At 29.7% G+C, this 24,431-nt stretch overlaps 2 protein-coding genes across 2 annotated transcripts in view; both read left to right on the forward strand.

The window, feature by feature from the left end:
* LOC129960419 (glycerophosphocholine cholinephosphodiesterase ENPP6-like) overlaps positions 1-7,688 on the forward strand; it is a 34,888-nt gene extending 27,200 nt beyond the window's left edge. Inside the window, exons 5-7 of the mRNA XM_056073842.1 lie at positions 1,202-1,345; positions 5,569-5,683; positions 6,046-7,688. Coding sequence (XP_055929817.1) covers positions 1,202-1,345; positions 5,569-5,683; positions 6,046-6,407 — 621 coding nt within the window. The 3' untranslated portion in view covers positions 6,408-7,688. The remainder of the gene's footprint in view (positions 1-1,201; positions 1,346-5,568; positions 5,684-6,045) is intronic.
* An 8,853-nt stretch (positions 7,689-16,541) lies between these two features.
* On the forward strand, positions 16,542-24,396 carry LOC129960648 (tax1-binding protein 3 homolog). The gene is made up of 4 exons (XM_056074197.1): positions 16,542-16,705; positions 17,474-17,602; positions 18,670-18,747; positions 19,570-24,396. Exons 1-4 carry the CDS (start codon positions 16,661-16,663, stop codon positions 19,678-19,680), a joined length of 363 nt encoding a protein of 120 aa, XP_055930172.1. The 5' UTR covers positions 16,542-16,660; the 3' UTR covers positions 19,681-24,396.
* The last annotated feature ends 35 nt before the right edge of the window (positions 24,397-24,431 follow it).

Raw genomic sequence — 24,431 nt, forward strand, 5'->3', positions numbered from 1 at the left:
AGCAATTTATACAAAATAAAACTATTTTCTTATTCAAAATTTCTGACTTAATTGAATCTGGATGTTTGCTTACTAAAACATAACGTTCAATGATTGCTACCAGATCCATACAAGACTATCTGCTTACAAAAAATTTTTATCCTTTAATTATTACATTTTTTAATGTATACCATATTTTCCGACACAGGAAATAGTTTTTTAACCGTTATTGAAAATTGGTCTATTTCAGGTTTTTTTTAGTAGCTTAATAAATTCATTTTTTTAAAGAATCTTCAAAGTTTCTTAGAAATCTGCTATCCCATTTCCGGGCCTGTGATGTAATTTAGCATCGCCGGAGAACTGCTCTCCAATGCATTTCCGCTTTTAATATGAAACTGGGAAAGGTTTGATGGGGCCTGGATGGTCGAATAATCTGGATGCAAATGAATAAGGACAAAAAATTTTAATTAAGAAAATAATTAAAATGTAATAAATGGAAATTAAAGGCAGAAAATATGCCACTTCTGAAATCGGTGCTCTATATGTTTTCATTAAGATTTCTTTGCTTACAGTTCTCGTCACAATAAGAGAAAATTAAGAAGACAGCAAAAAAGAGATAAATGTTCTTTAATGTTTTATTTTGGCAGTGACGTTATATAGTATTTTTATTATAATGTATAATGATAGCTAGCATAAAAAGTACTGGAAATGATATTTTGTTCTGTAATAATCTCCGCTTAAATCTATTCTAAGAATTCATTTATGAAGATGTCAAACATTTGCTGTGTAATAAATTAAATACACTTAGAGATTTTAAGCTCTAAAACAAAAGCACAAAAAATTGCCCCAGAAGAATTTGAAACCATCTTTCGAAAATCAGGAGATGCAATTTCATTGTAATGATACATACGATATTACGTCATAAAATAAAAGAATAAATTACTTAACTCTCACGTAATAAGTTAAAAGAATAAATCATTAAATTCTCAAATAATAAGTAAAAAATAAATTACTGTATGCTTACATATTCAGTATTGTGCCATAAATTATTTGTTCTCAAGTAGTAAGTAAAAAATAAGAATATTCTCATATAATAAGTAAAAGTAGCGAACTGCTCTAATCTCAAGGAAGTTATGAAATGATAAGTAATTTGTGATCATTTTAATAGTCTTGGAAATAAATTATTCTTATTTATTTAATATTTTATTGATTATTTTTCCAGCTCTATGAAGACCTGAAAAAGGCGTCCATTCAAGGCTTAACCATTTACAGAAAGAGAGATATTCCAGAGCATTATCATTTGAAAAAGCATAAATTAGTGCAGCCAATACTTCTAATAGCGGATGAAGGATACGTCATCAAAGCTGTAAGATTTTTATTTTAACTCTTTCTAAATCACTGGGTCCCATTGGCCTGGAGAATTTCGGGTTCGAAGCTCGATTCTACTCAAAAATAAAATATGATCATTTTTTGTATAGTGTAATACGAAGTACTCGAAACAAGTTTGTTAGAAAGCTGGTTAAAAAAATGTAGTGCGTGATTACATTTTTAAATTACATACTAGCATCAGAAAATTAAAATTTGAAAATTGTATCAGTTAAGATAATTTTTTTGCATCGAAGCTACATAATTTTAGATATCATATTAAATATTTAAGGGTAATATTGCTTCTAAGCAATTTAATTGCTTCAATTTCTCAAAAAAAAGCCTCTACTATGTTGAAAAAAACATCAAAACAAATGCTACAACAGCAATCCGAGCTGACTTTTCCTATAGACGAGGAAATCTGCGTTTGCTTTTCTTTCAGAGCAGTCTTTCTTATTTCGACGTCTTGATTGTATCTTTTTATTTTCGAGTAGTTATTTCATTGAAAATTCATTAAAATATTTTAAATGTTTTTTTTAATAAAATACGATGAATTTTTCTCAAAAAATTATTCTTGTATAAATCGCAAGAGATTTCATAATGCATAGAATCGGCAAATTTTCGAGTCATTGGCCAAATGATTGAGTCTTTGTCGTTCCATCTTTTCATACAAATGTAAATTTTATTATTGAAGAGCGCAACTCCTTACGTAAATGAAATTCAGTCAATTTATAATTGATAATTTGGCACCTTGATATGCCATATTATCAATTATAAATGTGGCAATATATCGTGATTCATATTGAATACGGCAAAAATAAAGTGTTCCTATAAATGCTATAATTAATTTATTTTGATAAATAAAATTTACCATGAAACCACAAATATCCAAGTTTCTATAGCTGTTCTATTTGAGCCCTTCCAATGACTTGGCAAATAGCTATACGGTATCTCAGTTTCTGCCACATTCACGATAGAATATCTCTTGTTTATGAGTTCAACACGTCAGTTAACACACGCCACATCTCCATAGCACACACCTCACCATTGTTTGAGGTACATTCAGCTTTGCATTTGCACTGTGAGTTGATTTTTCGATATTTCATCAACTTCATCACTGTGAGTTGATTTTTCGATTCATCATGTTTCACGAATTTTTTCAACTATTTCGGTTTTGGAGGGGTTTCGTCTTCTGCTGGTTTTCTTTCATAGGCCTCCCATGCCCTGCAACTGCTTCACCTACCATTTGATGTTGTAATGATGCTGACGTTCTTTGCCGAATGGCGTGCGAAAATCTCTTGGAATGACGATTAATGAAGGTGTTTGACATATTCCAAAAGATAGAATGCTTTTTCCTGCATGGATGGCGCCATCTTGATAATGATGCCTGCCAATGCTTTTTCCTAGTGGCGATTTCATTAATGGATGAATTTTTGCTATTGTCAGATAAAACTTTTATAATTATAGTTTCAGAATATGTTTCAGTTAAATAAATCAATTACAGAATTCGTACTATACTATTCTTTATGGCCCATTCAATATGAATCACCTTGAACTTTTAATGTAATTTTTGTTAAAATACGTTTGCTCCATGAATCAGTTAAACTGAAAATACTGCAATTTTTTTCAACTCATTCGGAAATTTTTTTGAAATGCTTGAGGCTGTTTTCTCCACACCTTTTTGGGACAAATCAGACTTCATTTTTCATTTCCACTTCTTCTATGTCAATGCGTATTCGTTCTAATTTGGGATCCATGTATCCTTTTAAAATTAAGGGTGAAAAATATAATTTTTTCCACGATCTTTAAGCGAAACTTTGATAAAATCTATTGTTGCTATATAGTTTCTGAAATCCTATGCATCTGAAGACACATTTAAATGTTTAGAAGAGGTCTTTTGAAGCAACATTCGCTAATTAGCGTTGTGTCTTCTGGGGAATATTCAGACAAATTTGGGAATTGACTAAAATTACTCTCTCTAAATATTCAACGAACACAGTTTTTCTATATGAAATACAGGATGATTCATAAAGTATGCCCTTTCCAGATGCTGTCAAACAGTAACGATTTAAAAACCTGAACCTCCTTAGCGAACTGTAAGGTCGACGTACTTTTAAAGTTTGTGTCTCGTGCTTGACAGAAGTCACATAGGCAGTAACATGTGTGTCATGTGACTAGTCAATCGAAAGGTCGGTGTCTGCAGTGGAGAAGGCTTTTTGTGTTCTTCAGTTTCGCAAAATCGAATCTGTAACTGTTATGAAAAGGCATTTTCGGTCACATTTCGGAAAAGAAGTTCCATTTACAAGTATTCAGTTATTCCGGAAGTTCCAGTTATCATTGTCAAGAAAAATTTAAAACTACGGGATTTTTGTGCAATGGTATAAGTCCTGGACGATTGAATGTATCTCAAAAAGTCCTCATTCAACGAATCCTGGAAAACTCAACTCAGAGAGTGAGTCGTGGAGCCAAGATTTCTCGGCCCACCGTCTGGAGAATTTTGAGAAAGAAGCTGAAAATGATTCTATACGAAATTCAGGTGCTGCAAAATCTGAATGATTTTGACAAACAAAAGCGCTTTGAATTTCTTGCCGATATGCAGCTTTGTTTTGAAAATGAGGATTTTCCTGATCACTTAGTTTTTATTAATGAAGCAAAATTTCATGTCAGTGGAAAGATGTACAAGCACAATGTTCCCTTTTGAAGAAGAGAAAATCACAAATTCACAGTATAACATGTGTGAGATTCCCCAAAGGTAAATTTGTTCTGTGCAGTGCCCAGAAAGAAAGTGTAAGACCCCTTCTAAGGGGTCACAGATAAAACATCTGCAACTGTCTCTAACAAAACTTAACCCCATACAACTCTGTTATTGGTGGCATATAATATCTCACATTGTTTTCGATTTATGGTGTATCGAAACTGTATACCATTTTATGAATCATTATGCATTCCTCTGGCAGTGAAAAACGGTATTTCTGTCTTCTTGAAGTTAATGACTGAACGTAGTCTGTCATGATGTAACTTTCATTAGAAACTACACTTTTTTGCAACTATCATTTGCTAATTTGGAGATAAGCACATGTAGTTGCTACAAGGTAGCCTCATTTTGTCTGTACAAGATGAAAGTTATCGAACCTGCAGAAGAACATCTACATATTTGCAATATACTTCAATTTCCAATACTTTCATTTGTCGATGGTTAAAACAACACATTTATGTAATAGTAATCTTAAATGCTTTTCTATTCTTGAAGCATTTATCCACAAATTGCTTCTTAATAAAATTAAACATTGGCTTTTAAAATTGTAATAAAACCTATTGTTTTTTCCGTCTTCCTTTTTTGTATCATGGATCAGGATAATATAATTCATGAGTATGATATTATTTCTTTCCATGCATTCAAGTATTCGTCTGCTATGTTTACTTCGAATTGTTGGCTCTTGAGTGACCAAAAGAGAAGAATATCTTCTCACGACAGTCAAATGATGTATAAACAACTCAAATTTCCTCCAAAAGACTAATTTAGATTCCCCTTTTCCCCATATCGACAATCTAATATTATCTGGTGAACAACATGCTGATGCCGGAGTCTTAGCCTACTGGTAGTGCACCTTGTGATCTGGACGTCCAGGGTTCGAGTCCCGGTTCGGGCATGGTTGTTCTTTATCCTATGTTCTCTCCGTGAGGTGTGTGAAAGGACCCCTTTGTAAAAAGGGGTTGTGCAAGCGAGTGTGTGAGTATAATCCTCATATGAGCTAGAAGGCAGACTTTTGCCCTGGGGTGCTCAGGGGACTTTTCTCTCAGAAGCTACTGCACTCCACTTTCCGTTGTAAAGCGGACACGACATCAACAACAACAACATATTGATGCTGTTGCACTCAATTAGTAGTCATTTGTCAGCTACCTTGCTATCGTATGCTCTCTCGTTCCCTTCACGAATTAGAAACAGCGTTATACATCTTAATAGGTGACTATTGTCAAACTCCAAATTCTAGTAATTTTAATTTCGAATAGGCCCAAATACTTCTGCTATGAATGTTGTTGCTTTTAATAGATAATTCTGGTTAACTAGTAATCAATGGAGTTTGTACGCGAACTCGCAAGCTTTCAATTTTGGAGCGAGGCCAGTCCATAAATGTCATTTTTGATTCTTTCAATTTTTCAAATCATTTTCTAAAGGATTCTTAAATATACTTTTGGAAAAATGAATTATTCGTTCTTTTTTAGATTTCGGATCCAAAAAGAATGAAACCATTTGCTGAAAGGATTTTTAAAGGCTATCATGGCTACGATCCATATCAAGTGAAAGATATGAGAACCATCTTCTATGCACGAGGACCATGTAAGTCAAATCTTTTCAGAATCAGTGTTGCTGTACTTACATTTACATATACATAAATTTAATATTAATATTTAATTGTAGTGTTATGTGAACATTCATCTGAAAGACAGGCACATTAAAAATTCTTTGTTTGCACATTAAAAATTCTTTTCCTGGATGTGATCAATTCAAGTGTTTGCTCTGTAATGTTAAGGAGAGAATGATCAACCTGAATATTTCTTAATACATAAACGAAAAATAATCAATTAAAAAATTTTTTATCTTCTGGTATTAGTTTCTTTAATGTTAAGACCATTGTTAAGCATTTAGCAATAATTTAAACAAAACCTAAATTGCATGTCATTTTTTTTTCCTTTTTTCAGCATTTAAAAAGGGTCTGGTAGCACCTCCTATGGAAATGGTTGATCATTATAATGCAATATGCAAAGCTATGGGAATGGAACCAATGCCAAACAATGGCTCGTGGCCAAGAGTTCGTGAAATGCTGACAGGAAATGCGTTGAGGTCTGAACTGCACATCGGTCCTGACAAGAAACCTAAAGTAGTGAAATTTAGTAAAGCAAAAAATTCTTTAGGAAGCAAAAAGAAAAGTGTTTTTAAAGGAAAAAGAAAAAATTCAGCTGCTTTTCAAGCTGATCTTCAATTGCTATACGTTATCTTATCTTCAATCATTGCCATCTGTTTCAGTAAGAAATTAGTCTGTAGGAACTCTTTTTTCACTTAGCATGTAATTATTAATCATAATAAATTATGATAAAGGGATTTCATCGTTTTAAACAAAGGGCTTAGAAGATGAAACGATATTAAAAATGTGTTTCTGCAGATTCTCGGAAAAGAGACATATTTGGTCAATTGCAGAAGATGAACTGAGCAATTATAATGTAAGGAAAAGTGGGGTATTTATAAATAACCAAATTAAACCCTTTACAGGCTTTTAAAAATAACAAAACACTAATAGAAATATTCAAGTGCCTTTTTTACAAAAAAAAATGTCTGCAAAAAAGAATTGTCTTAATAGCCTAGTTATGTGTACTGTGACAATCAATTTTTTGTACTTCAATCCAAACATCGAAAGAATCTAGAAGTATTCCACGTACAGCAAAAATTTAGGAACAAATAATCATCAACGTCTCAGGCATTTTGTTGATTTTGGTGTTGATCCAGATTTTTTACACAGAAAACGTCATTTTATTATGCAACTGAGAAATTCATTTTATCTAGGAATAAGGATTAGATCAACGCTGCAATTAAAGTGTCATAAATTAAGGGAACATTCAAGAAGCAGTAATGCATATGGGTTCGTCTTTTCTTTATGTAAAAATTTATGAATGAACTGTGCTTCTGTGTTCCTCTCATTCATAAGGAAAAGTGCATAAAAATAACAGTAGGATTATTCAAATCCGCCTCAGCCAATTCAAAAATTAAATACGAATGAAATTATGATATGACAGTGGATATTCTTGAACTACTATATTTGATTTAAAAGAAACAGGCGTTATAATTTATGATCTAAAGAAAGAATTCCTCACTTTTGAAAGTTTCTAATTGATTTCTAATAATCATAATTGTAAAGTAAAATATAGCTTTAAATATAAGTTGAAAATTTATTTTTCTGTTATTATGAATTGATTTCAATAATTTTTAATTTATAAAAGATTACAAACATTTATTAACACATTTAGATGTTCCATTAAAATATTTTTCCATTTTTGAAAAATGTTTGACATAGTGATTTCAAATATCCTAACACCAGTTAATGAAATTCGTAGCTTGCAAACAAGCGCTAGAAATGATTGCCCTGGTGTTATTTATCGTCAAAAAATCGTATTAAATGTCAATTGCTTTTAAAGTGAATACTTTCCTATGCTAATATTTATAAAAATTAATATTTAATACAAGAAATGTAGAAAACTTGAATAAAACTTTTGTACATCAGAACAACTTTCACTACAATATATGCAAGTTGTCATTTATGTTTATATATTCATATCATATATTTCATATGTGCTGTGTCTGAACTTTTGTTATTAAAATTATGTTATTTCATTTTGTTGAGTTTTTATGAAAGATAGACAATACATTCAAAACCTCGAGCTTTCTGAATAAGTTTATAGAGAAGTTTCAGCCTTATTTATCCCCTATAGTAAAAAAAAAATGATGCATTATCTTTAAATAAAGAGTTTCAATAGTTAAAAAAAATTCAGGGTCAGTATAAATTTTTACAGAGTAAATACATATGCTTGTTTAGAATCAGTATAAATTTTTACAGAATGATATATTTTTTAGGATCAACATATAGGGTGAATTGAGATGAATACATTGATTTCGATGCCTTATTGTGCAATAGGAAGCTGTTATACTTATTTAAAATATACTTCAAGAGATAATATCTTTTTATTTAAATGCAAGCATCAAAGGTATTTAATATGTTCTTCTTTTGTTATATAACGTTTGCCTAATATAGTTCTTCCCATACCTCATGCAGCATGTCTTTCTAGTTGTTTATATTAATAATTTGTGTCATAAATAATTATTAACCTGCACAATGTGCATTCAAAATTTATTTGCATTACTTCTCGAAGTATATACTTTTCAAATAAATACACTATCTGCCTGTAACATTATAAATATTTGAAATCAGGCTATCAATTTTGATTCACCTTATGTGATTCGCTCTTGATTAACTGAATTTTTTGCATTATGTAAAGAAATGTCTAGTTTAGATTGATGTTTATAATAAAATTAAACGTGGAATTATTTTTATAATACACGATTCCAAAAACCATACCATGTTCAACAAAGAGCAGATGACAGCGATGTAAGACACTCTTTTTATGGGGTGTTATGAAACATTTGCGACAAAGTCTTCCTTGTTTTAGGCAGGTGATCCCGACATTACATTCAACATAACACTATTCAAGATGCCCATCAAGACCACCCATACTCTTCGAAGGTAGATCCTCCTTTCGGAATACATAAATAATGCCCGAATATCTATATTATGACTTAAAATTTTCGAGAAAAATATGTCATCGTATCTGACGTACGGAAAAAAAAAACTATTGAAAGCACGGACAATGGTACTTGCATATGCTTGCTGATAAAGAGATTCAAAATATTCATTGTATATAATAGAACATGCATGCACCTACTGGGAAATGATATCCAACCTTTTGTCTGAATAGTATTTAAAAGACAGTTTCTTTCCGCTACCGTTGATCTTTGCATTGTAGTAAAATATGTCATTCATGAATATTGCGATATGTACTTCATCTTTGTTCAATTCCTCACGCCTTCCTCCTAATGACAAAATCCTCTGCAGATTGAAGGACAGATTGAAAAATTCTGGAAACGTCGATCTGACATACAATATCCATGCATCCTAGTATGAGAAAACTAAGAGGGTTTATGCTAGCCCTTATAGAGCATTTATTGCCTTATACCCTTAGCGGCGATACATGGCTTCTGATTCCAGCATAAAGGAGATCCCCGCATTTCAACTCTTTTGTACGTGATAGGTTGGATATGGTGCACTAAAGCTGCTGGATTGGATGTGGGAGTCAAGTTTTATGGATGCCACGCTCGCAACATTTGGATTTCTTGAGACCTCGTTTCTACAAAAAGATAATGGATAATCTACAAAAAGATTTGGATAAAGACCTCGTTTCTACAAAAAGCGACTTGGTTATTCGTCTTCATGCTACTTGTGCTTTGTAGATTAAACGCTGCTGCAACGTAGGTAGTCAAGCATTCCAAGGCGCGCTCATGCATGCGTCGATATTTGCAGAAGATATTTTGAATATCTTCCTATGTAAACATATGCAAAAACTGATGTTCATGTTTCAAATAAAGTTTATTCGTAAAGTTTATTCGTATTTTAACGTCTTTCTTGAAAACTATGGGTAGATAAATATAGCTTATTGTTCAATTTTTATGTACTCCATTTGAGGGATCTGGCTGTGCAAAGTTTGAGCAGTCTTGATGGGACAACCTGAAGTTGAAACCTGAAGTACAAGTTGAGCAGTCTTGATGGGTCAAAAGTATCCAAAAAATTACATATGTATGCTTTTAAAAAAAATTTCATCAGAAAGCCTGCTCTTCAGCTACCATGGAAACAATATGCTTGAACTCACGTTTTACAAAGAAGGTTTAGTCACAAGGGTATCTAGGAAAGGGACCAAAGATTGAGGGGAAGAAAATTATTTTTGATCACACTATTTCATAGAAGGCTGATTATGATTTGCAGTTTTCATCAATGATTTTGCTTGCTGTACGCAATACTTATATGCATTTTCTGAAAAAGAATCGCAGATATTCAGAACGATATAAAGGCTATTTCGATAGATACCAAATTTTTCGCATTCTTTTTTTCTTGTAACATGCAACGCTTCTGAATAAATTAGAATGAGGGACGATATGGCAGTAAAAAATTATGTTAAAATTTAAATATATTAAACCGTAGCTGAAATTTGAGTATTTGTTGAAACTAAAGTTTAAATGTATATGTGAGAAACCTAACATAATTGTACTTTCATGATTTAAAAGATAGATATGTAGGATAGATACCATTAAGATTTAAAAAGATATAGACATTTCAATAAGATAAATTTCAAATGCCCTCTAAGAAAACCTAAATGATAAGAAGTTTACCATAAACTGATATTTTTTAAACTTGAATCTCCTTATAATTATATTAAGTTGGATAAAGTTTATAAATATGATAAATACTTTGCATATTTATGATTTAATTTACAATTTTTAAAATTTTGTAATAACAATATTTTTTACATTATACACATTTTTTACACAAATAGAGTTACAAAATTAGGTAATTTAATATTCACTACATTATTAGAAGTACCAGGGCGTCTTTACGTTCTGCATGTCCTAGAGATGCGTCAATTTTTAATTTATAGCGGGAGCCACATTTTGCTGCAACAGCAGGTTCTACTCTAAGAGGAATGCTATCAACTAGCTTTTGTAATCTTGCTTCTGGAATTACACTTTATTCTTGTAAGCTTTGTCACTGATCTGAGCCATTGTGATCTGTTTCGAATTTGACGTTCCAATTTATACAGCAACTGTTCAGTGGGGATTAGATACGGATTCTAAACAGGCCATGCCAATATTTCTACATCTATGTCAACAAATCCCATCTACACAGCTTGTGCTTTGTGGATAAGAGCACATGCATGCCTATTGAACATGTGAACTGTTGTCTATATTGGGGCAGCAGTTTAAGAAGAGATCATTCCTATATCAATATTTTTGATTTTAATTATTCGAAGATCCAAGTTTAAAATATATTAATATGTGGAGAATCCTCATCATCATATTGCTTCTCGTAAATAACAATTGAAATTCAGTTTCTGCAATACTTCCGTTAACTCTCTGAATCTTGATTGCATTCACCTGAAATTTTTAGATAAGTTGCCCAATAATTGGATTCATGAAGACTTTCCGTAAATGGATATTTTTTTTAATTCTTCGAAATAATAATAATAGTGTGTGTGCGTGCGTGCGTGCGTTATTTCGAATGTGCGTAGTTAAAAATTATTTATTACAAACTCTTATGTTTCCTCTAGTATTCACAGTATTTATTCCGTTTAATATAATGCTTCTGTAACATATTTGCATGTATTCTACTCATTTCTATAATTTGGTTGAAAATTTTGTTTGCTATAAGCAAAAAAATTTCGAAAATTTGGAATGTTTTGAAAGTCCTTTGTATTTTTATTACTCTCGAATATTTATGCTATTTTTACTAAAATTCATGTAAATATTGCACAGCAAACAAAACCATTGATGGAAATTGCACATCATTATTATCTTTCTGTAAAATGGAGTAGTCTCAAATAATTTTCTTCTCGATCAGCTTCTGGGCAATTTCCCTGAATTCCCTTGAAACCGAATCTTTACTGTAAAATGAGAATTGAAGTGCATTCTTTGCTTAGTCTAAATTCAAGGGTAATTCGACCAATTTTTAGAAGAAAATAAAAAAAATTATTTAAATTCGAGAATATTCGAATACTTTGGTTCATAAAGTGTATGTTATGAAGATTTTGAAGGACACCAAATTTCGTGGCTATAGTATGCATAGTTAATGGCCTCCTTAAATCCAAAAAGGACAATTTTCGAAGGTTCAGTTTACATAAAATAATCCACGAGTTTACCGTTGCATTCATAAACAAGCAAAAAATGCGTTTTCAACCGTTCTGAGGATTTTTTACAATTGTATAGCAAATGCCCACACAAATAGCGCCTGGGGTACAGAATTCTTCTCCCCTTCCCCCACCATACACACACTTTTACAAACACTGTCTCCTTCGTTGACTTCTATAATATAAAGGGGAAAATGTGCACCCAAAAATTGCCTTCATAGCGGCCAGGCATATTTATCACCTCCCTGACTCACCCCTGCTTACTCCACTTTATGTCTGACCATTTCCTAAATCTTCACATTGTGGTCTGTTCCTGTTCCTCCCACTGTTTTGTCAAATTACCAGTATACACGAAAATTTGATTTGAGTTTTATTTTTCACGATCCTTTTAAATGTTTTGCTTCGTTTTATGATAATTAGTATGAATAACTACTTTTTTAGAATAAAACTACGGAGAGCACATCGAATCGCGAAGCTCCATTTTACCCTTTTTTCATGTGAGAGCTTCTCAGTGGCGTAGAGACTGAGGTAAAGTGAGCAAATACATGACTCCCTAGCGCAGTTTTTAGTGGGTATCAGGAAGATAAATCATTGTGTGTTTGTGTTAAGTTTCAAAATCAAATATGACGATGAGGCAAAAAAATAATACATGTCAATGTGCCATTTACTCTTACTAAAATACTGATGATGGCTAGGGGTGAAATAGTCATATTATGCCCCGGGTGCCACTTATCCTCGTTACGCCACTAGAGCTTCGTCTCGAATCTCTTCTCATTCTTGTGTGTTTTGAAATGACCTAGCAAGAACAAATTTCAACAGGGAAATGGTATCATCCCCCCTCCACCTTATACTGGTTTTGAAAAATGATATATAATCACTAACATTTTGTCTCCACGGAGCCCCCTAAGACTAGCGCTCAGCTATGTATAACCCTCCGTTCCCCGTTTCTACACCCCTGGAAATATATTCCACACAGCTGACTAACCGACTGTTTCAATTAAATGGTCAATAAAGAAACTTCAGATACAAACACTACATTTTTTTTTTTTGAGTTTTTTCGCAATTCTTTCATTTGAAGTTTTTATGGTTTCTCCTGTCTTTTTTCGGGAATAATATCGTGCTGCTTCTCAGACACAAAATATAGTTTCATCATTAGTGGTTTATATAATTTTTTTCTGCGCAACAGAATTTTATTATTGATAGCTTTCGCAAAGACAAGTTTGAAAACAAATAAATCCACATAATCTAATTTCATTACCTGCATAACTTATATCACAAAACTTAAAACTTTCATTTTTCGTCCAGAAAGCACTCGAGATAAATTATAACAATGGTGATGATGCACATCTTTGCCTTACTGATATTATATAAGCTTTTAATAATGCAATATGCAAAATTTCTTTGCGATACTACAGATATTTTCTATACAAATTTAATAAGATATTCCAGTTTGATTTACAACACTGAGCTTCACAAAGTATTAATTATAACAGGTAGTAAGATATAGAATGTGAAAAATCAAGCAGTTATATATTTTATCTGTAGAAGATTGCCGAAAGTTTAATAGTAAATAAGGTATCGTACCAATCTTCGTACTCTTACAAGCATCTCAATAATAAGTATATACTTATGAATAATTAAAATTATTAACTAATTCACAGTGCAATTACCAAAATGTAGTGTAAATATTAATGACATACGTAAAAAAATGTTGCAAATATATATATATTTTTAAAAATTGCTGTCAATAACTATAGAAATTATGGATTTTTCCTCTCAAAAGATTATGAGCATTTCACTGCATTTCTATTTCCTATTAAATCGCTTTATTTATGTATGTGAAGTTCAAACTTATTATTTCGATTTCTTCCCAAAATGGCACAAGATTATTTACAATACTATATAAAATTCTGAATATTAAACAATACTGTGAAATTATCCTAGAATTTCTTTATATTTCTAGAATCATTATCTATTATTTTATATCACTTTTTTTCAGTAATTATTTCAGCGATTTTATTGCCCGACTGTCAAAGAAATTTTCCAAAAGAGAGATAAGACATCTCCGAAGGAGAACAAGCAAAATTTCTGTAATTAAACTTCAAAATAACACACAATAATTATTCTTGTATTTAATTAAATGTAATTTTAGCATTTAATAACTAATTCAATTAAAATGAATTATTAATCTAACCATTTGTGTGGTGTTGAGCAGTAAGTAAAAATCGTCCAAAAAAACAATAAGCAATATTAAATAAAAAATGAACAATAAAGAACTTAATCACAAATGAAGTGTACCACTTTGATACTGAAACAAATTTTTAAATAATTGTTTAAATCTCATACCAAGATAAAATAATAGCCGAAACACTTGAAAATAATTATTACTTATTATTAAACTTGACTTCTGAATGATATTTAGATAAAGAATGTAACATATGCTAAAATGGACGCTATATGAAATGAATTCAATCAAAATAAGTGTTAAAGAAATTTTTACAATCAAAATTAGATTGTTCATTTAAGTATAAAAATTCAATTGTAGTTATTACTATTAATATTGGTGAAATAAATAAATATTTATTTAAAATAAAGTTATTGCTTCTTAATAAAAATTAGACTATTAGTACAAAAAAATTAATTAAAAAGTACTTTTTGGGGAGAATATTATAATACATTTCTATATATGAATATTTTTTAAATAACAGTTTGTATTTTTCAATTCCTCAAACAAACAAACAAAAATTTCTTTTAAAAATAAGAATTACATTGAACAACACGGAGAGATATTATTCATACGCAGCAAAATGCATTCGAATCTCTTCAATACTCCGATTGTTTAAAAATGTTTTAACCATAAGTTTGAAGCGCATTAAAAGTCAACGTTTAAAAATGCTGAATCTGAAATCTTAAATTCATAAAAATAATTCATAATATACAAAAATCTTTTCTATTATTTCTATTTCAAAAATTGAAAGTTGAAGAAGCTTAAAATGAACTTTATAATCCATCCATCCATTAATTTTGCCAACTTAAAATGGCAGCGCATTCATTCAATACTGAAACACCATTTCATACTGTATGAAGGGGATCTCCGAATTTTGTTATAACAATAAAGTGAATTCCTAAAAGATGAATTCATTTTTCCCGTTTAAAAACAAAAAATAGTTACCCATCACAATATCGGTTATTTTGACAAATGTGACACAAATTACTCTCTAAATGTACGACTGTCTCTGTTATCTAATACTTTGCTGGATTAACCAATGTTCAGGGGCTAATACGAGCTGCTCATGACTCCTTAAAGTCCTTAGACAATATTTTGTGGTCAGGGAGAAATACAGCCATAAAATTGATCGCATTTGAGCAATTAATCAGGTTATATGTGATTGTTCGATTTTTTAAAAAAATTCGATAAAAAAACTGTTGTCGAAACCAGTTGCGTAAAAGGATCCCTATATTTCCCTTGTCTAATCAGACACGCGTAAAGAAATCCTTATCAGAATCTCACAGTATTAAACAGTGGGGAAAATAATTTCTCTTTTTAGCATTTTCTCATTTTGTTTTGTTTCGTTCTGTGTTGGTGTGGTCGTCGCTTCTGCTTGTACATAAATCATGACTCCCGGGATGGAACAAAACGAAGTTAAAAATTCAAAGTGTCTTCTCCTCCTTCGGCCACGATTCTGCTTGCGATACCGGTTGGGATCAAGAATATGAGGGTCAGTTTCAGTTCCAAGGAGAAGCCCTTATTATGATTCACAAAGCTCTAGTAAAAATACTATGTGGCAAGACAGAAAGATTCCATCTGAAGCTTTTTTTTTCTTGTGCAAGCTTTCGAAGCCCAGAATTTCCGATTTCAGTTAAAAGTGATATTTTAAGAGTGACTGTGTCACTTACTTCGTCGCCTCCTTCAAATACTAACGCGTGATTTAGAAAAAGGAGCACATATTTTAAAAAGGAAGAAATGGGTACTTTTAGAAATGGGTATACATAGGGATATACAATACACCTTATGTGCTTGAAAAAAGCGAGAAAAAGCTACAGTGGCTAAAAAATTGAGAATACACCTTACTTTTAATTCATAAATCCGACTTTCAATATAAATAACACATTACCAGGAAGTGCAAACATGTTTTTATTTTTACACATAACAAATGGTTTAATTTAGAGTAAAAACTAAATTTAGAGTAAATTTGATCACAATGATCAAATTTAAGATTTTCCACCTGAAATAGTCTTCATTAGCTTTTGAACGGGGCATTAACCTAACTGAATCAAATTTCATTGAAATTGGGATATTCATTTTCATTAAAAATTCTGAAAACCTGCTGAATTTAAAAATAAAGAATTTTTTGAAGCTTAATTATATTGAATCTGAAGGAATTATTAATAAAAAGTATATTACGGCTTTATAGCATAAACCAAGTTTAAGTCACCATGTTTCGAGCTGGATTGGACATTCTCCTTTCACTCATAAACTGTAATTGAGTATAAACAAAACTGTAGTCCTTCTACACAGAATTCACTCAGAATGTAATTACAGTGATGTTAGCAATGCAGACTCATTAGATGATCCGTATTCCTTTCTGAAGCATCTTAGATTAATCGAATAGCACCGGAGACTTTACTAAGCTCCAGTTCGCTACAACCCGGTAAAACAATTTGGCTTTTCGAATCTGGCAGATGAATAAGCATTAGTTTGCTTGCAATAGCGTAGTTTTGATTTGTGTACAGTTGTGTGTTTATATTTTTCCATTACGTTTTTTGAAATTTCACTCTACTTTTTATTTTACTTGTACTTTAAATTTGTGAAAGTATGGCATTTGAACACCAGCCTGGAATGGCTATTGAATGTTTAAGCGTAAGCAAGTTAAATACTTTATGAAGTGATTTACTCAATTTAATTGAACACGTTGCTTCGTTTATTACATCATATTTGATAAATCAGATTACTTTGTTTGATAAATATAAAATTCACAATCAACATTTACATGATTCTGAAACAAAATTTTTAAGAAATTTACCATATTTTGATCAAATCGATTCTATTTAAAATATGCTCTGGTTATTTTTATCTGTAATAAAGTGCAGCAATAATTTAGAAGTACTTTTCCCATATATCTTTTATTTTATATAATATACTTATATTAAGTAATATAACTTCTATATAATACTCTGCTTTAATTTTCTTAATCTTGATCTTGTTTATCTTAAGTGGTTAAATTTTATTTCATATTTAAAATCAGTATGTAAGTTGTTATTTACGTTTATCACTCTATAACTGCCCATTATCTGAGAATCTTAATAATTCTAGGTGCAGTGCCATTAGAGTTTATCTGGATAAAAAATTTTAAATATTTAAAAAATTAATCAAAATTAAATTCCTATTCTTATAAATTTCTTAAGTATATTACATAAAAGTTAATTCAAATTAGTATAAGGTTACAATATTTTTCTTTGTTATATAATTTTCACTTGAAATTTCTGAGTGATGCCTTTTTTCTGTGTTTGAAATTCCTTGAAGATTTTATATGAATAGAATAGTTTTTGAATATCTTTCTGTTTCTTTATTTGTAAAATTTAGTGAAAATTGATGTTGATTGAAACAGAAATTTTTCTATTTTTATAGATTCCGATTAAACTTACAAAAGAGACGTCAGTTGATTCAGAAGGGAGAGAAGTTCTTAAATGTGGCTTTAAGATTGGTGGTGGAATAGATCAGGATTTTCATAAAAGTCCTTATGGGTATAAGGATAGTGTAAGTATTTATAGTTTTATGTTTCATTTAAAATACTACCTTTGCTTTTAATCTAATAGAAGATGTTTTAGCTTGAGCAGATAAGCCATGTCAAGGTTGGCTATATGATTTTAATATTTTATTTCTTATATCCTGGTATCCAAATAATTTTTTATTTATGTGCCACATGTTCTTTTGAAAATAGTTACTTGCTTTTAAGTAGTATTACTTTTCTTGCTGACAGGAGTAGATGCCTAAAATTCTGAAAATTTGTTTAATAAATTTTTCTTTTGATAACTGCTTCTATTGCATCAGCTTTCTGTTACATTAAGAATGAATGGGCTCTTTTCTAAAGATGCAGAGGCAAAAAAATTTCTTAGTACAAATGATATTTCTAAATATTGTATGCTTTGAACTACTTTATATAGTATGGCTTATTAAATATATAACAGGTTGAATTGTACTTTCTTATGGTAAAGTTTTTAAAATTTCTTTTATCCTTAAATGTTCTGCTTTTTTTCCCCTGTTCTTTCTTGGTCAGTTATCCATAAACTTCAATATTTTTGCTATTTCAAGATGAACAGCAATCTTTCTATGCAATGTTAAAAAGTGTGAAATGTCTTTTTGCAACATATTTCATTGTGTTCTCAATTCTCTTCCCCATAGTATGAATCTAAAAGCTAAATCTGCCGTATTATGAAAAGAAATGTGAATGTCAAGTAGAGAACATTTCTGATTATTTACATTATAAACATAAATTTGAAAATGCATAATATGGTGTTATTTTTTTAAATATTTTATTTAACCTCAATGAAATTGTTATATAAATTGTGAAATTTTTCAGTTAGCCTCATTTGGTTTATGCAAATGGCTGTACTATTTCTGTATATAATTTGTTTCTTTTGACAGGACTTCTCTTCTCACTCTTATTTTTAATATCATATATGTGTTTGAATTCCAAAATTAAAATTTTGCATCATTAGTGAGTTTTTAATGAAATTATATTAAAGTTTATCTTTCTTTCTTTCTTTTTTTTCTTTGCTATAATTTGTGTTCTGACATAATGTGCCCTTTCATTAATAATTCAGGGTATATATGTTACTGAAGTGTATGAAAATAGTCCAGCTGCCAAGTGTGGTTTAAAAGTTCATGACAAAATTCTGCAGGTAAATATATATCCATACTAGTTATTATGCTCAGCATTGGCTGGGATTAAAATGTTTTCATATATAATATTTTTGTTATAAAAACTATGTTCGTATAAAATATTATAATATCCTAAATTTCTTTTATCTTCTGAAACCTTTTTTAATTAATATGAGAATATTGACTAAAACAGATGGTTTTTAAAAAGTCATAGGCAATTAAATTTTTAAAAATTAATTGAAATTGTGAGGAAACTGCACAGAAACGAAATTGGTATCATTGATAAAGTAGTTCTGAATTTAAGATATAAAGATATTTCTTCTAGGGATAATTTGTTCCAAAATTACTGTGGAAAAATGGAAATTTTTTGATTAATTTATAATTAAATATTTAATTTTGGGAAACTGACAGCATTGTTTCTCTTATCTTAAATAATAAATGGACAAATTCTGGTTGAGTTCCCAGTTGATGTTAGCCCAGTTATTTAGGAGCAGATGTGGAACATATATACAAGCATATATAGAATATTTATTCAAACATAGTCACGATGACTATTTATATTAAGATAGTTAATATTTTAAAGATTAAAAAATATGCTTTCTATTTTGGTATGTTTTATTCATTTGGAAAAATATATTTTGTCATATATTGTTTTCATAAAGGAAATGTACAAATAAAGGAGTGTAACCAAAATTTTTTGAAAACTGTGGCTTAAAAATAAAAAGGTGTAACAAATTGAAAATTGAAGTATATTTTTTACTAAGAGAATGTTTCTGTATTTTAGCTATAGAAAACGAGTTTTGAAACTTTTTAGAAACTGTTATTTTCTCTGTATCTTGCAGGTTAATGGCTATGATTTTACAATGGTTACGCATAACAAAGCAGTGGAATACATTAAGAAAAATCCTGTATTAAACATGTTAGTGGCAAGAAAAGGAGTTACACATTCTTGAGTGTTTATCACTAGTTGCTCTAGCTGGCTAGAAGCATTTTTTTTTTTAATTTTTTTTGCACTTGCTTTCATATTGATTGCTACAAATTGTCTTTCAGTAATTATGTGTTATATATATTTTTCAGTCATATTATTCTTATGTTTTATCCTTGAAGCTGTAAGAAATACTATGTCTTCAAGCTTTTGCTATATGTAATTATGTACATAAAATTTGCTAGAAAATTTAATATAATATAAAGTTTTGAAATGGATTGTGTAGGAAATATAGTGTTTTTAAATATTTATTCATAGTTTGCTTTAGTTATATGAAGTATTTTGTTCTTGTTTAGTTTTTCTAAGTTCCTAGATTTTCCTCCGCATCAAGCAGAAGTATGTTTCTTGCCATTAACTTGCATATACTTTTTATGCTAAATGTAAATTTGAGTTAAAAGAAAGTTAAATTTTAATGTTTTTCATTTCATTCAAAAAATAATTTTTTCATTCATTATTATATGGTTATTTTATGTCTGGTCTTCTTAGACATTAAAGTGTTCTTGCATTGAATTGCTGCAATGTATAAGTGATAAGTAAACTATTGATATCATCTTTTCATTTAAAATTGAAATCATTGCTCGGTAAACATCTTCCTCCCCCCCCCTATTATTTTTATGATACCAAGGATTCTTATTGCCAATTTCGATGTCACAATTTATATTCTGATATGTTACCCCAGTTTCAATACCTTAGATTAAATGTTTTCTTACGTAGATGGATTTTTCACTTTATGATTTTCTGTTGTTTGAAAAGCCATTAAAATATGGTTCTGCTGGAGGGGGGGGGGGAGATATATAATGTAATAACTTTTTAGTCTCTTATCATATGATTTTATACTCTTCAATTGCATCCTTTTAAAAATAATAATTGCGTTGAAAGTTAATTTTAATCTTGCAACTGTAATATTCTTGCATTTTTTCTTGCTTGTGAAATTTTGATTATCAAGAAGCATCATTGTATATGAAACGTAAACAATAATCAACGAAAATCCAAAGAACATTTATCAATTATAAAAGTATGTGGGAGACTATATATTACTTTGTGATAATTGACGGTGTTTCACTTTGATTTGTTTACATTTTTGTTTTGCACTGATACTTATAACAGATTGCAAGCTATTATATGTTTCATTTTTGTTACTGTGAGTTTCTAACTATCCAACTATGCAATTTCATCATATATAGCAATAATCAAAGAAAATCTGTGGAATGTTTATAAACTTAGCAAGTGTGCAAGAGACTATACAATACCTTGTGATAATTTACTTGGCACCTCACTTTTATTTGTTTGCATTTGGGACTAATACTTTTAACAGATTGCAAACTGTCATACATTTCATTTTTATTGCTGTGTATTTCTAATTGTGTGGCTATGCAGTTCCATCATTCAACAAATTTATAAGCATTTTTACAATGCCAATATCTTTGTATATTCATAAAGCCTTCGAGAATAAATGTATTTCCAATTGTTATAGGTCGTTTGTTCCATATAATAAATTAGAATGTAAAACTTTTTGCCTGGCATTCTGTTTCAGTAGTTTGTGAGACTTTATGACCGGTAATTTTTTAAAATATTGTTGGTAATGTAATTTCTTTTTTATATTTACCAAGGTTTTACTACATGTTTGAAACTAATGAAGCTGCATGGAAATATTATTATTAATTATAAAACAAAATTGCTGTAAAGCAGGCTAAACAAACACTTTAGAAAGTGAGAGCTATAATTCTTTAGCAGCATTATATGCAGTGATATGGCAATAAGTTTAATTAAATCTTTTTATAGTTTTTATGCTCGTCTTTGTATATATCAGTGTGTGTGTATATATGTAATTTTATGTACTACATTTGACATTCAAATTAATTGAATTAAATCTTTTGTATTCTAAATAATCACAATTTAAATAATTTTGCTAAGATATTTATATTGTTGAAATTAACTGTGTCTGTATAAGCATGAACTAACTATAGCCTTGTGACTTAATCCATTGTATAGTTATATTTTCGTTTATTCACGTCATTAAATTGTTTGAAACAAGTTTGTATAAAGTTGATCAAACGTTCCAAATTCTCAATTTTTAATATTATAATGGATTAATGGTGGGTGCTTGTAAGCATTTAGAAAACAAATGAAATAACAATGGAGATAAAAGTTTTAAGATTATTTAAAGAGAAGCAATTATTTTTATAAAAAGTCAATATTGTGAATTAAATACATTCCTTATTAAAAATAAATTAAAACTTTTAACTCACACGCATATGTAATGTATATATGTAATTTTTAGTAAGAAAAAATATGTAATTCGGAAATATTCAAGATAAAAAATTAATTTTCTTATTTATTTATTTTTTTTTTCCTTACTGTTTTGATAAAATGTAATTCGTAAAAAATTAGTCGATACAATGTTAATAAAATTGAAATAACCGCCAAAAACGATGAATATTAATAAGATTAATTTATTCATGTTAATCAACTTTGATGAATGCATTCTATCACGTAAAGATACCACATTATTTTTATCACAATATTTTAAATTGTGCTTGAGCAGTAATGATAGAGCATTCTCTGTGGTTAACTGTATTTAATGTGGGGAAATAAACTGGCTATGCTTCTATATTTCGAAAATTTCGTTCTGTGAACAAAAACGTATATACCTTCATTCCGATTAAATCTTCTTGAATTTATTTTCTTCCATTATTTCGGCTGAGATAATTATTTTGAACTTGAAAGAATGATCACCAGCACAGTTGCCAAGATATGTTTAAATAAGGCCTGTTGAAAAATCGGGTACATGCTGAGAAATCTTGTGATCACACCTGCAGTGTTTTCAAATTCTGTAATTAAATAATGTATTTTTTGGAAGTCGCATAAGAGAAATATTTATGTATTCACTGGAACAATTGTATAAATTTTACATGAATTACAAAAGAACTCTGTATTTTTTTCATGTTATAAAATGCTTATATTTATTTACTGACTATCAAAAGATATATTCATTTCCTCTTATATTTAATACATTATAGTATTTTGATTATATTTCAATTTTCTGCACTTCGCCTATCGCTATTTCCCTGCATTTTGCATTTTTACTACATTTCAAATGACCAGAACAAAATTTTATTGTATGGCATGATTGTGAGAAAACGTTTGCTATCTGGTTTTACAGTGTTTTTATAAAGAGTATAGTGGGCACTTGGGCATATTTTCTCAATTTATAACTGTAATACTTTAAATGAGCAATAATTATCGAATTCCATTTTTTATCAGTAAGTGCTTGAGAGCGAAGTTAATTTTATCATAGAAAATTAAATTCTAATTTACTTTACTAAAACTAATCCAGAAATTATTATTTATGTTCTGAACAAGTGAACATTTTAACATCATCCCAATTTATGATTTACGAGTTTCTATTTTTAAAATTTGCATTACTGATGTTGCATATGTTTTTGAAGAGATTGGATTACTTTGTCAAGTACAAAGTGCTAAATCATAGGAGAAAGTATATCTATGTTAATGAATTTTCCTTACATAATTCAGATGAAATAAATGCATTTCAAGTCTGAATCAGTGAATATTTTTGTTGATTTTTCTGTATGTGCTCTAACATTGATATAGATGTACTTATTTTATTCAATGTAAATGACAATGCATGCTCAGACCTCTCTAATATTTGGGGAAATTACTCTTATCCTTGAAAGAGTCTCATATATATGCAGTTTGATTTTATGTATAAGGCAGCTATAAATGGGATTTCATCTGCCAAATAATGTGTTCATAATACCAGTTGATGCTTGCTAAGCCAGGTCCCACTCCCTGACATGTAATTCTTGGTTTATTGTTACACCTTTAGAAATATGCCTTTGTAAAAAGGTTTTTCTAAATCGGAGTACTTTTTAAAATGAAGGTAGGGGATCTGAAAGCTGTATGAAAATGTAGTTAGCTTATATGAAGTCAGTAACGTATGTTTCATCTGTTATGTTTGTTGTTTAAAATATTTATTACTACATTCTTCAAGTATTCAAATCAGTACATATTTCTTTTTTAATACAAATTATGAGCTGTATGTGTAATGCTGAATATTGTGCAATAAAATGGATATTTTCTGTAGAAAAAAAACTAAAGTAATATTTATGTCTGATTTTTAGCTGCACCATATAATTATATTCTTTTCAATTTTTGCTTGTAATTGTGTTTTGCAAGGTTATATCATTATTAAGTTGATTATACTGTCGTGAGATAGCTGTATATTTTATTGCACAAAGTATTTGTGTATTTCCATTTGCAAGAAAGCTTTATCTAATTTGATAAATATTTTTTGTTGCTTAAAATCGTTTTTAAAATTTGTTTTCTGCTTGTCTCAACATTCCAAATAATATTTGTATAAGAATTTTTTTTTTTTCTGCAAAAGAATTTGGTGAAAAAGGATGTAACTTCTTATGTGAATTGTAATTTTTCATATAAAATAACTTTAAGTATTTCGTTATACAAACCAAAGTATTTCTTTTTTTTCACTTTTACATAACTGATTTGATAACTATGTAGCCTTGTATTTCATCTTTCTTTAAAAACATTTTCTGTTGAAATGTCTTTTTATGCAAGTGATATTTTTTCTTGTTTTATCAAAATGCTTTTTGTGTATCAATGTGTGATGGAACACATTTGAAACTTTTTGTGTTAGTGCTTGAAACACTTTTGTAAAGAAAAGAAATATGTTTCATTCTT

The sequence above is a fragment of the Argiope bruennichi genome, chromosome X2 (genome assembly GCF_947563725.1).
Source record: "Argiope bruennichi chromosome X2, qqArgBrue1.1, whole genome shotgun sequence".
NCBI classification, from domain to species: domain Eukaryota; kingdom Metazoa; phylum Arthropoda; class Arachnida; order Araneae; family Araneidae; genus Argiope; species Argiope bruennichi.